Here is a 13,012-nt window from a genome sequence, read left to right on the forward strand (position 1 = left end):
GCTGGCCGTGGCAGTCCTGGCTTCTCCAAGCTGCATGGGTGGGTCCCACCCTGGGCGCTCGGGCGGGGGCTGCTTGGTCTTGCTGCAGGGCTGGGCTTGGGTGTCAGTTCTTCCCGCGGGCTGTCAGCTGCGTAACGGGGTGGAGACGGAATCTTCCCCCACCAAAGGGGGTGTGGCCGGGATGCCCTGTCCTCTGGCTATTCCCTGCCCCCCCCAGGGCCCAGGGATGTGTGGCTGGGATGCCCTGTCCTCTGGCTATTCCCTGCCCCCCCAAGGGCCCAGGGATGTGTGGCTGGGATGCCCTGTCCTCTGGCTATTCCCTGCCTCCCCCAGGAGCCCAGGGATGTGTGGCTGGGATGCCCTGTCCTCTGGCTATTCCCTGCCCCCCCAAGGGCCCAGGGATGTGTGGCTGGGATGCCCTGTCCTCTGGCTATTCCCTGCCTCCCCCAGGAGCCCAGGGATGTGTGGCTGGGATGCCCTGTCCTCTGGCTATTCCCTGCCTCCCCCAGGGCCCAGGGATGTGTGGCTGGGATGCCCTGTCCTCTGGCTATTCCCTGCCCCCCCAAGGGCCCAGGGATGTGTGGCCGGGATGCCCTGTCCTCTGGCTATTCCGTGCCCCCCCAAGGGCCCAGGGGTGTGTGGCCGGGATGCCCTGTCCTCTGGCTATTCCCTGCCCGCCCAGGGGTGTGTGGCCAGGATGCCCTGTCCTCTGGCTATTCCCTGCCCCCCCAAGGGCCCAGGGATGTGTGGCCGGGATGCCCTGTCCTCTGGCTATTCCGTGCCCCCCCAAGGGCCCAGGGATGTGTGGCCGGGATGCCCTGTCCTCTGGCTATTCCGTGCCCCCCCAAGGGCCCAGGGATGTGTGGCCGGGATGCCCTGTCCTCTGGCTATTCCCTGCCCCCCCAGGGCCCAGGGATGTGTGGCTGGGATGCCCTGTCCTCTGGCTATTCCCTGCCTCCCCCAGGAGCCCAGGGATGTGTGGCTGGGATGCCCTGTCCTCTGGCTATTCCCTGCCTCCTCCCCCAGGGCCCAGGGGTGTGTGGCTGGGATGCCCTGTCCTCTGGCTATTCCGTGCCCCCCCCCAGGGCCCAGGGATGTGTGGCCGGGATGCCCTGTCCTCTGGCTATTCCCTGCCCCCCCAAGGGCCCAGGGATGTGTGGCTGGGATGCCCTGTCCTCTGGCTATTCCGTGCCCCCCCAAGGGCCCAGGGATGTGTGGCCGGGATGCCCTGTCCTCTGGCTATTCCCTGCCCCCCCCCAGGGCCCAGGGATGTGTGGCTGGGATGCCCTGTCCTCTGGCTATTCCCTGCCCCCCCAGGGCCCAGGGGTGTGTGGCTGGGATGCCCTGTCCTCTGGCTATTCCCTGTCCCCCAAGGGCCCAGGGGTGTGTGGCCGGGATGCCCTGTTGTCTGGCTATTCCCTGCCTCCCCCAGGGCCCAGGGGTGTGTGGCCGGGATGCCCTGTCCTCTGGCTATTCCCTGCCTCCCCCAGGGCCCAGGGATGTGTGGCTGGGATGCCCTGTCCTCTGGCTATTCCCTGTCCCCCCAGGGCCCAGGGGTGTGTGGCCGGGATGCCCTGTCCTCTGGCTATTCCCTGCCCCCCCAAGGGCCCAGGGGTGTGTGGCCGGGATGCCCTGTCCTCTGGCTATTCCCTGACCCGCCCAGGGATGTGTGGCTGGGATGCCCTGTTCTCTGGCTATTCCCTGCCTCCCCCAGGGGTGTGTGGCTGGGATGCCCTGTCCTCTGGCTATTCCCTGCCTCCCCCAGGGCCCAGGGATGTGTGGCCGGGATGCCCTGTTCTCTGGCTATTCCCTGCCTCCCCCAGGGCCCAGGGATGTGTGGCCAGGATGCCCTGTCCTCTGGCTATTCCGTGCCCCCCCAAGGGCCCAGGGATGTGTGGCCGGGATGCCCTGTCCTCTGGCTATTCCCTGCCCCCCCAGGGCCCAGGGGTGTGTGGCTGGGATGCCCTGTCCTCTGGCTATTCCCTGTCCCCCCAGGGCCCAGGGGTGTGTGGCCGGGATGCCCTGTTGTCTGGCTATTCCCTGCCTCCCCCAGGGCCCAGGGGTGTGTGGCCGGGATGCCCTGTTCTCTGGCTATTCCCTGCCTCCCCCAGGGGTGTGTGGCTGGGATGCCCTGTCCTCTGGCTATTCCCTGCCCCCCCAGGGCCCAGGGGTGTGTGGCTGGGATGCCCTGTCCTCTGGCTATTCCCTGCCCCCCCAAGGGCCCAGGGGTGTGTGGCTGGGATGCCCTGTCCTCTGGCTATTCCCTGCCTCCCCCAGGGCCCAGGGATGTGTGGCCGGGATGCCCTGTCCTCTGGCTATTCCCTGCCCCCCCAGGGCCCAGGGATGTGTGGCTGGGATGCCCTGTCCTCTGGCTATTCCCTGCCTCCCCCAGGAGCCCAGGGATGTGTGGCTGGGATGCCCTGTTCTCTGGCTATTCCCTGCCTCCCCCAGGGCCCAGGGGTGTGTGGCCGGGATGCCCTGTCCTCTGGCTATTCCCTGCCTCCCCCAGGAGCCCAGGGATGTGTGGCTGGGATGCCCTGTTCTCTGGCTATTCCCTGCCTCCCCCAGGGCCCAGGGGTGTGTGGCTGGGATGCCCTGTTCTCTGGCTATTCCCTGCCTCCCCCAGGGCCCAGGGATGTGTGGCTGGGATGCCCTGTCCTCTGGCTATTCCCTGCCCCCCCAAGGGCCCAGGGGTGTGTGGCCGGGATGCCCTGTCCTCTGGCTATTCCCTGCCTCCCCCAGGGCCCAGGGATGTGTGGCCGGGATGCCCTGTCCTCTGGCTATTCCCTGCCCCCCCAAGGGCCCAGGGGTGTGTGGCCGGGATGCCCTGTCCTCTGGCTATTCCGTGCCCCCCCAAGGGCCCAGGGGTGTGTGGCTGGGATGCCCTGTCCTCTGGCTATTCCCTGCCCCCCCAGGGCCCAGGGGTGTGTGGCTGGGATGCCCTGTCCTCTGGCTATTCCCTGCCTCCCCCAGGGCCCAGGGATGTGTGGCTGGGATGCCCTGTCCTCTGGCTATTCCCTGCCTCCCCCAGGGCCCAGGGGTGTGTGGCTGGGATGCCCTGTCCTCTGGCTATTCCCTGCCTCCCCCAGGGCCCAGGGATGTGTGGCTGGGATGCCCTGTCCTCTGGCTATTCCCTGCCCCCCCAGGAGCCCAGGGATGTGTGGCTGGGATGCCCTGTCCTCTGGCTATTCCGTGCCCCCCCAAGGGCCCAGGGATGCCTCCTTGACTTCACCTGCCTCAATTCTCAGGGTGCCCCAGATCTCTAGGCACCTTGAAAGAGTAGATTGGGGGTGGGGGAGGCCAGCAAAGCACCAGAGACTGGCAATTTGTTCTGCCCTGGTGCTGGGAGGGGGGGCATGTAATAAGACAAGTGGGGTGTCCTGACCTAGCAGCTGTCTGCGGGAGGGGCTGGACCGGAGGGAGCCCCATGGCTGGCTGCCCTCCCTTGGGAATGGAGCTGTGGGCAGCCCCTGCTCCGATTCACCCGCCTTCCCTCCCCACAGACGATCAAGTGCTTGCTGATCCACCCCAACCCCGAGTCGGCCCTGAACGAGGAGGCGGGTCGGCTGCTGCTGGAGAACTACGAGGAGTACGCCGCCCGGGCCCGCCTGCTGACGGAGATCCACGCCCAGCCCTCCAGCCTGCGGGGGGCCAGCAAGGACCCGGCTGACCCCTGCTCCTCCGCGACTGTCTTGGCGGCCGGGGGCGAGGGCCCCCTGGCCAAGAAACACGCAGGCGACAGGGACAAGAAACAGCTGGCGAAGAAGAAGACTGACAAAAAGCGGGCGCTGCGGCGGCTCTAGGGGCGGGGGGGCCGACTTGGAGAATGGACTCATTGGGGGGAGGGGGGACTGGCGGGGGGGTTGGGGGGGTCCGGGGCAGGGTTCTAATCCAACTGTCCCTTTTCCCATCTTTTTGTTAAGACGCTTTGGTATTTTACCCTTTTTTCAATCTTAAGTTATTTAAGTTATAAAAAATCTATTAAAGGACTTTTTTCTACTGAAGGGTTAATTTATCCCCCCCAATCGTTGTGTCCCAGGGGGGTGCCCTTTGGAGGGGGCTGGGTGCTGCTTGGGTGGCTTAAATGAGCCGAAAGGTGGAAATCCAGCCACAAGGGGGCAGAGCTGCCCCATAGTCCCCCGGGGAGAGGTTGGAATCCAGCTATCCCAGTGCACTGTCCTGCCTCCCTTTTCTGCCTGAGCCAAGGAGAGAACCCAGGAGCCCTGGGTCCCCCTGGCTCTAACCATTAGACTCCACTCCCAGAACCAGGAATGGTGCCCACCAGTCCTGGCTTTAACCACTAGACCCTACTGCCCGTCTAGAGGTGAGGGGGGAACCCTGCAGTTCTGGATTCCGGCCCTTTCTGCTCTAACTCGGGCTACGTCTACACTGGCAGCTTCTTGCACAAGAGTTCTTGTGCAAACACACTTCCACAAGAGAGCGTCTACACTGGCATGTGCCTCTGTGCAAGAGCATCTGTGCCAGTGGAGGGGCTTTCTTGCGCAAGAAATTCATGTAGCCTGTCTACACGGGCCTCTTGCGCCAGAGGCCTTATTCCTGAGCGGGAGCGTCAGGTCTGGCGCAAGAAGCCCTGATTTCACACATTAGAATGTCAGTTTCCTTGCACGAGAACACACGGCCAGTGTAGACAGGCAGCAGGTTTTTGTGCGAGAGTGGCCGCTTCGGCGCAAGATCGTGGTAGTGCAGACACAGCCCTAGACACCATGATCATCTAGTGTGACCCCTGCGCAACGCAGGCCAGAGAATCTCTCCCACCCACCCCTGGAATAATCCTCTCGCCTATATCTAACCACTGGGCCCCACTCCCCTTCCCGAGCGGTAGCCTCAGAGGCTGAGGACCCTTCAGGGCCAGTTGCCTGTAGGAGTGGCTGATGGAAGCAGACCCTGGGGTGCAACCCTGCTTGTTCTAACCACCAGGTAGCTTCTCCTAGCACCTGAGCAATGGCACCTGTTTCTAGGGGCTGGTGGGGAGACCAGGGCTGGTGGGGCAGGAGTGAGAGGTATGGGGAGAGCCTTGGGCTGCAGGTGGGGAGTGAAGGTCACCAGCTGGGCTGGGAGGGGCTGCAGGGGGCCAGGGCTCTGGTTTAGCTGGGCAGGGAGGAAATCGTCAATTTCACTGGGCCCAGCCTCAGTTTTCCCCACCAGCTGGTGCTCCTCACTCCTGATCTGCTGGCCCAGCCCGGCTCTGCAGTGACTGAACCCACAGCACCAGGGTGGGAGGGCAGGGACCATGGGAACAGGAAAGGGCTTTTGTAAACAGGGCTGGAACCACAGCCTGGAAGGCTCCCGGACACCCCCCCTCCCTCCCCAGGCCTGGGAGGGAGTCAGCCAGGGTGTTAACCCCTGCTCTGCTGGAGCCTTGGGGACAGGGTCCCGGGCTGCTGGATTGGGGCTGGCACCCCCCTCCTGGAGGAGCAGAGGGGCATGGCCCTGCTGGTGTCCCCACTTCCACTGGCTGGGCTGCCCCACTGCCCGCGGCCCTGCCCCAAGGGGTGGGGACCTGGGTCCAATCTATAATTCACTCTCTTCTGTCTGCCCTACCCCCACAATGGCCCCCATCTCCTCAGAGACCCTCCCCCAGGATGGAGGGGGGGGATTTGCGTGATGGAGACACCTGGAAATTGAGCTGAGACCTGGGAAACTCGCCTCATGCACCTGAGGCTGGGAGGGAGCTGCTGCCCATGGCGGGCAGTGCCTACCTGCCCCCCTCCCGCCCCCCGAGCCAGCCAGATCGTGCCCTGGGGCCAGGTAGGCACTGCCCTCTCCTAAAATGACGGTCCCTGGACACCTGCAGCCTGGCTCCAGCGTCCCCCTTGCGATGCCCCAGGGGCCAGACCAAGGAGAGGTTTTGGGGGGTGTCAGGGGGTTCAACAAGGATTCTGCCTGTGGGGGGGGCTCATTGAGACATTGCCCAGGCCCCTGCTGTGCCAAGCGATGGGGCCCAGGCACTGATGGGGGGGCACCAGGTAGACTCCCAGCCTAGGAGTGGGGGGGGGCATTGTCTGGGGAAGAGAGGTGTGGGGGGGGGTGTCAGGAAAAGGGGGAATGGAGGGCGATGGGGAAGGGCAGGGGGCAATATTGGGAGGCAGCTGGGGGGCAGGGCGGTTTGGGCAGGGGGATCCTTTCTCCCGGGGGCTGCCCTCCCACGCTTCCTCTAGCTCCAACCCGCCCCCCCACCGCTGTGGGCCGCAGATAAGCCAGGCCAGAGGCTGCGAACAATGCACTGACCCGGCCCCCAGCTGATAAGCCCTGCCTGTTTACACTCAGGGCACCGAGATGGCAGCGATTGGGCGGGCGGTTCCCTCCTGCCCAGGGCACCCCGCCTGGCACGGCACAAGGCTCCGATACCCCCAGAGGGGCCCTGGTGGCCCTGTGCCCAGGGAGTGGGGGGAGGGGCCCGGTAGGGGGGTCCCCGGATAACCAGCCTCCACCCTAGAGGCTGTGTCCCCATATGACCAGCCCCCGCACCTGACCCCAAAGGGGATCTACCAAGCTCCAACACGCTACCCTGCTCAGGAACCGTTATAACTAACCCAGCCCCCCAAGCAGGGACAGAGCCCCGCCTACCTCGCCCCCCAACTGCTTTCTGAGCGCTGGGCTGGTCCTTTAAACCACAACGCCAGCGCTGGCAACGGGGATGAGGACCGATCAAGGCAACGTTATTTTTGGGGTTTTTTTTCTTGCATGGCCTGCGGAACTCCCCGAGACATGATTCTCAGCACTGGCAGGCCCTTGGTAGCCGGTTGACTTGTTTCGTAATTGGCCACGATGAGGGACGTGGTAGGTGTCTTGGGCCTTCCATTCACATCAGCAAGTATTGATTGCTGCTGGAGGTGGGATGCTACGCTAGATGGGCCCATTGGTGTGCGGCAAGAGGGTTGCAGTTAGAATCGGGAGGCAAGGTTGGAGGCTGTGATGTTTGTATAGAGAGGAGACAGGTGAAGGAGTGCTGGGTTTAACGGTGACTCCCCCATTACCTGCAGTACAGGCAGCATGACACACAACACAGGGAAGGTCCAGCAGGAGGACGTGAGAGGGCTTTGCCAGAAGACAAAGGAGGGAGGCAGAACCCGGACCGGATCGCAGCGCCGTCTCGGATCAGACACGGGATGGAGGCAGAACCCGGACCGGATCGAAGCGCTGGCTCGGATCAGACTTGGGATGGAGGCGGAACGTGGACTGGATCGAAGCGCTGGCTCGGATCGGACTCGGGATGGAGGCGGAACCTGGACCGGATTGCAGCACCGGCTCGGATCAGACACGGGATGGAGGCGGAACCCGGACCGGATTGCAGCACCGGCTCGGATCAGACACGGGATGGAGGCGGAACCCGGACCGGATCGCAGCGCCAGCTTGGCTTGGACTCAGGATGGAGGCAGAACCCGGACCGGATCGCAGCGCCGGCTCGGATCCGACACGGGATGGAGGCGGAACCCGGACCGGATCGCAGCGCCAGCTCAGATCCGACACGGGATGGAGGTGGAACCCGGACCGGATCGCAGCGCCGGCTCGGATCAGACACGGGATGGAGGTGGAACCCGGACCGGATCGCAGCGCCGGCTCGGATCAGACACGGGATGGAGGCGGAAGCCGGACCGGATCGCAGCGCCAGCTCGGATCCGACTCGGGATGGAGGTGGAAACCGGACCGGATCGCAGCGCCGGCTCGGATCAGACACGGGATGGAGGCGGAAGCCGGACTGGATCGCAGCGCCAGCTCGGATCCGACACGGGATGGAGGTGGAAACCGGACTGGATCGCAGCGCTGGCTCAGATCCGACACGGGATGGAGGTGGAAACCGGACCGGATCGCAGCGCCGGCTGGGATCGGACACAGGATGGAGGTGGAACCCGGACCAGATCGAAGCGCCGGCTCGGATCAGACACGGGATGGAGACGGAAGCTGGGCCGGATCGCAGCGTTGGGTTGGCTCGGACTCTCACACTATCGCCTTCTTCTGCAGCTGGTCCCCCACCAGCAGTGTGAAGCTGTCATGTCTCCAGCTGATCTTGCCACCCCGGCAGCGTCGAGCCAGGCAGCTCCCGGCAAGGCCCAGCGCCCCGGTGCCAAGCAGGACCAGCCCCAGCACCCACAGCACCGAGCCGTGGGCATCCTGGGCGTAGGCCAGGATTGTCATGACCACCCCGATCAGCACCGCCACCGCGCTGAAGGGCAGGAGGCAGTGGGAGCAGGCGCCCTCCACGCCCCCCGTGGTCGTGCTCACCAGGTGTGGGTCCAGGCGTGGCTGGATCTGGACCTCCTCCGTGGCCATGTTCACGGTCACACGCTCGGGTGGCGCCGGGGTGGCAGACATAGCAGGCGGCAGCAGGAGGGGGGGTGTGTGGGGAGAGAGAGGGGGCTGGGAGGAGGGAAGGGGTTAGGGTTAGGGGAACCAAGCTTCCTGCCTGGAGCCCCTAAAATAACATTGCACCTCAAGGGGCCATTTGTGCCTTTAAATCAAGAACTGGCTCAGAAGACCCTACAAAAACATCCCACCATTGCCGTGCAGTGTCGCAGAAAAGGGAGCCTGCATCTTTCAGGGAGGAATCCCGCCCCAAGAGCCAATATTCCCCGGGCGTAGGGTCCCGTGACCACCCTTTCATCCTCCCCCTTGGACTCCAGGAGGCAGAGAACAGCCACAATGCAGGGTGCCCTGACTAACCCCCCCTATCCATCCCCTATGGGCCTTGGGAAGATGTGATGGGCTGGGGGCACCTGTCTTGGGGAACATGGATAGGAGCAGGGGCCAATGTGCTGTGCGCGCCAGCTGGGGGGCTGAGCGGGGTGGGGCAGCAGGCCAGATGTGTGGGGCATGCTGGGGAGAAGCTGGTGCAACGTGACATCCCAGCTGTGGGGCACAAGCCAGGTGCCAGGCGGGGCCCCCTGATGCCCCACCGCCCCCAATTTCTCATTCAACTGTCCAGGATCTGCTCGCAGCCGCTCTGAACCCCGCCAAGCTGTGTGTCCTGTCCCTGCTTACCTCTCAGCTGCCCAGGGCCACGGCCTTTTGGGGTCTTGCTTTCTTCCCCTCTTCGTCCAGGTTCCCGCCGTCTGCCCTGCCCCGCCCGCCGCCTCCTGCCCCAGCCTTTCACGCCTCTCTGCTGCTGCCTCTCGTCCGTCTTTCTTTCTTTCTTTCTTTCTTTCTTTCTTTCTTTCTTTCTTTCTTTCTTTCTTTCTTTCTTTCTTTCTTTCTTTCTTTCTTTCTTTCTTTCTTTCTCTGTCTCCCCCTTAGCTGCCTGGCTGGAGTTTTGTAATTTTGCTTCCTCTCTATAATATAGCTCTGTCCCAGTCCCCTGCCCCCCCACTCCACTCCTGCCCCCGCCCCTTGGCAATCGGCTTCTCCACTTGGCAGATGAAATGATAAGGTGACCAATTAGCCAGTTCCTCTGGCGTGGGGACTGGGTTGCACACACCCAGTTTCCCACACACTCACAAACAGCAGGGATAAGCCCGTGGGGGGGGGGGGGGGGGGAGGCGTGGAACATACAAATTACAAGCAGGCAGTATATGCACATACACACGTCCCTGTAAACACCACACACGCCCGCACCCCACCAGCCATGCACACAACTCTGCTCCCCCCCATGTCCATGCACACCTGAAATGTAACCCTCCGCACAGGGATCTTGTAGTGGAGACGTAGCCAGCCATCCCTCAGCCCACACGCAGACACTCAGGCTGCGTCCACACGACACGACTTGCCGGAAGAGGCGATGCAAATGAAGCGCGGATTAGCATTGGCTCATGCTTCATTGGCATATTCTCTTCCGATCTGTTTTTGCACAAGGGGTTTTGGTGTAAAAACAAGCAGTGTGGCTGGTTCCTTTTTGTGCAAAAGGGTTTTTTTTTTGTGCAAGAGCCTTATGCCGCAAAAAAATCTTGTAGTGTACATGTAGCCTCTAACCACATACACAGTGCGAGGCATATCCCCTCCAGCAGGGGGCAGCAGAGAGGAACACACACACACACACACACACACACATCCCCCTCCAGCAGTGGGCAGCAGAGGGGAACACACACACACACACACACACACACACACACACATCCCCTCCAGCAGGGGGCAGCAGAGAGGAACACACATACACACACACACATCCCCCTCCAGCAGTGGGCAGCAGAGGGGAACACACACACACACACACACACACACACACACACACACACACACACACACACATCCCCTCCAGCAGGGGGCAGCAGAGAGGAACACACACACACACACACACACACACACACACACACACACACACACACACAGAGTTGCCAGATGGTTTCACAAAAAATACTGACCCGCCAAAAAATGAGCAGGGCCGAAATGCAGTCACGGCCCCTTTAATTCCCGAGCTGCTTTTCCGTCCCTTCACCCGATCATGTCCCAAGCTGCCTTCTGTCGGGCGCCCGAGCCAGGCCTTGGGAAAAACAGAAACTATTGGACATTTTAGGTGTCCTGTATTTTCTGAATGTTTTTACTGGATGGAAAGCACAAATACCGGGCTGTCCGGTTCAATACCGGACACCTGACAACCCCCCCCCCCTTGCACACACGTGCACGCGCACACACATGCACACACCACATGCATAGTGGGAGGCATATCTCCTCCAGCAGGGGGCAGCAGAGAGGGACACACACACACACACACACACACACACACACTTATACATGCACACTCTGTGACAGCACGCGCAACCCAGCTGCTACACCACCACACACTTGTATCCCATACCCACACACTGGGGGAATGGGGCCTGTCACTATGCCTCATGAGATCCAAGTTCTGTGTCCCTAATAGCCCCACTCCTGCTGGACTCCATCTCCCCTAATGCACGGTGACTTCCTCCCCAGCTCTGCTGCTGCAATGTCTCCTGGGAGTTGTAGTTCAGTGACCCTGAGGCCTTGATTTCCCCATAAGGGATCTCCCCTGCTGGACTCTATCTCCCATACTGCATTGTGGCCTCCTCCCACAGCACAGATGCTGCCGTGCCTCATGGGAGTTGTAGTTCTGTGTCCCTAACGTCCTCCTTCACATCCCAGCCCCTATATTCCCTGCTCCCTCAGCTGGAGGTGAGGCACTGGCAGCTTCTTTCATGAAACAGGTGGATTTTCCATCACCTGGCATCTTTGTAGCAGGACTAGACGTCCTTCCAAGGGAGCTGCGCTAGCTCAGCCATCAGAGATGGGCTGGAGGAGCAGGGTCTAGTGGTTAGAGCAAAGCCTCGGCTTGACAAAGCCCCGGCTGAATTGATTTAGTTGGGATTGGTCCTGCCTTGAGCAGGGGGCTGGACTTGATGACTGTCTAAGGTCTCTTCCCGCTCTATGATTCTATGCGAAGGGCTGGCATCCCGGACTCTTGGGCTTTCTCCCTGGCACCCAATGCTGTCCTCCTTCCCCCGCCATGAGCCAGAGCTGGGCCCGGCACCGCCCTATCCCAGACAGATTGGCCATGACACTAATGCCTCCTGGCTGACAGAACTGACCCACCAAAGCCGATTGAGCATATGGCACAAGGCACAGATTGGGCTATAATTAGCAGAGACCGACTGTAATTAGCCACTGTGTGGCACATGAAACAGCTCTGGGAGGGGAGTGGGGTCTAGTGGTTAGAGCTGGGAAGGCGGGGGAGGGGGAGGGGGAGGGAGGAAGCGGCTGGGAGCCAGGACTCCTGTGCTTGCTCTCTGGCTCTGGAGGGGAGTGGGGTCTAGTGGCTAGAGTGGGAGAGGGGGCAGGTGGCTGGGAGCCAGAACGCCTGTGTGCTCTCACTGGCCTGGGAGGGCAGCGGGGTCTAGTGGTTAGAGCAACAGATGTTCTAGAGTCATTGTTTTATTTGGGCAACTGAGCTCTGTTCCCTCTGATTCCATTTGCCCTTTTGCAAATGGTGGGGACCTGTTTCCCTAACGCTGGTCCTGGCTCCCTGCCCCCAGCCCCAATCACTAGCCCCCACACCCCTCCAGCGTTCCCTGTAAGCTGGGTGCTTGAGTGGCCACTCAGGGGAGATTCAAAGGCCGCTTGGCTCATTAGCAGAGCACCCACAGCTGGCTGTTGAGTTTCCACTGGTGGTGCACATCTGCACATGCCTCAGTGTAGATAAAATTATTCCGCACATGGATGGGAAAAAAATCACCCATGGATGGAAAAGATTAGAGGGAATGTTGCTCCCCTCCCTGAGCTGGGGAGAGAACCCAGGTGTCCCAGCTCCCCCTGATTTAACCACTAGTCACCGCTCCACTCCCTGAGCTGGCTCTTAGGGGCTTGGTGTAAGGAAGAGGCGTGTGTTTTAAGAACGGGAACAACCAGTAGGATGGGGAAATGGTTGGATTGAAATGCTGCCTAGGAGAGTTTAAGATGCAGCTTTTCCTTCCCGTCGGTGGACACCGCTTGTGCCTGAAAACCCACCACGCCGCGGTTAACAACTCTGCTTTCCATCTTACCTAAACCCGTGGCTTTGGGGGGGGCATCCCCGGCAACACAGACTGACCCATGTGCTCTCCATGGCGGGGGAGCTGATGCTGGAGAGCAAGGCGGATGGCAAGGCGGGGGGCTGGGGGCAATGGGCTGCTGGCTGCCGTGTCTTTGTGTGGGGCTGGTGCATGGCTCTGGGCGCAGCTCTGCACACTCACCAGGGCTGGTGTGTGAGACACAGGCCAGGCTGGGGTGCTCAGGGGCCCTGGCGGGACCCCAGCTCCAGATGGCACCCCGGGGAGCCCATCACCCACTCTAACCACTAGACCCCACTCCCCTCCCAGGCCAGCACAGGACAGAGGAAGTGCTGACTTTGAGTCCCACTCAGAGTTGCTCATTGTGTAACTTTAGATAGATAGATAGATAGATAGATAGATAGATAGATAGATAGATAGATAGATAGATAGATAGATAGATAGATAGGGTATGTCTACACTACAGCACTAATTCGAACTAACTTAATTTGAATTAGTTAATTCGAACTAAGCTAATTCGAACTAGTGCATCTAGACCTAAAAAATCATTTGAATTA

General features: G+C 61.5%; 2 protein-coding genes across 2 annotated transcripts in view; one reads left to right on the forward strand and one right to left on the reverse strand.

The window, feature by feature from the left end:
• The window catches only part of UBE2S (ubiquitin conjugating enzyme E2 S), a 20,737-nt gene extending 16,738 nt beyond the window's left edge, over positions 1 to 3,999 (forward strand). The window contains exon 5 of the mRNA XM_075915111.2: positions 3,504 to 3,999. Coding sequence (XP_075771226.2) covers positions 3,504 to 3,803 — 300 coding nt within the window. The 3' untranslated portion in view covers positions 3,804 to 3,999. The remainder of the gene's footprint in view (positions 1 to 3,503) is intronic.
• On the reverse strand, positions 3,712 to 9,286 carry LOC142823773 (transmembrane protein 100-like). The gene is made up of 2 exons (XM_075915113.2): positions 9,001 to 9,286; positions 3,712 to 8,379 (listed from the first exon to the last, which is right to left on the reverse strand). The coding sequence occupies exon 2, from the start codon at positions 8,332 to 8,334 to the stop codon at positions 7,960 to 7,962; it is 375 nt and encodes a 124-aa protein (XP_075771228.1). The 5' UTR covers positions 8,335 to 8,379; positions 9,001 to 9,286; the 3' UTR covers positions 3,712 to 7,959.
• Between the last annotated feature and the right edge of the window lie 3,726 nt (positions 9,287 to 13,012).

This window comes from Pelodiscus sinensis, chromosome 18, assembly GCF_052426305.1.
Source record: "Pelodiscus sinensis isolate ZL-2025 chromosome 18, ASM5242630v1, whole genome shotgun sequence".
In the NCBI taxonomy this organism is placed as follows: domain Eukaryota; kingdom Metazoa; phylum Chordata; order Testudines; family Trionychidae; genus Pelodiscus; species Pelodiscus sinensis.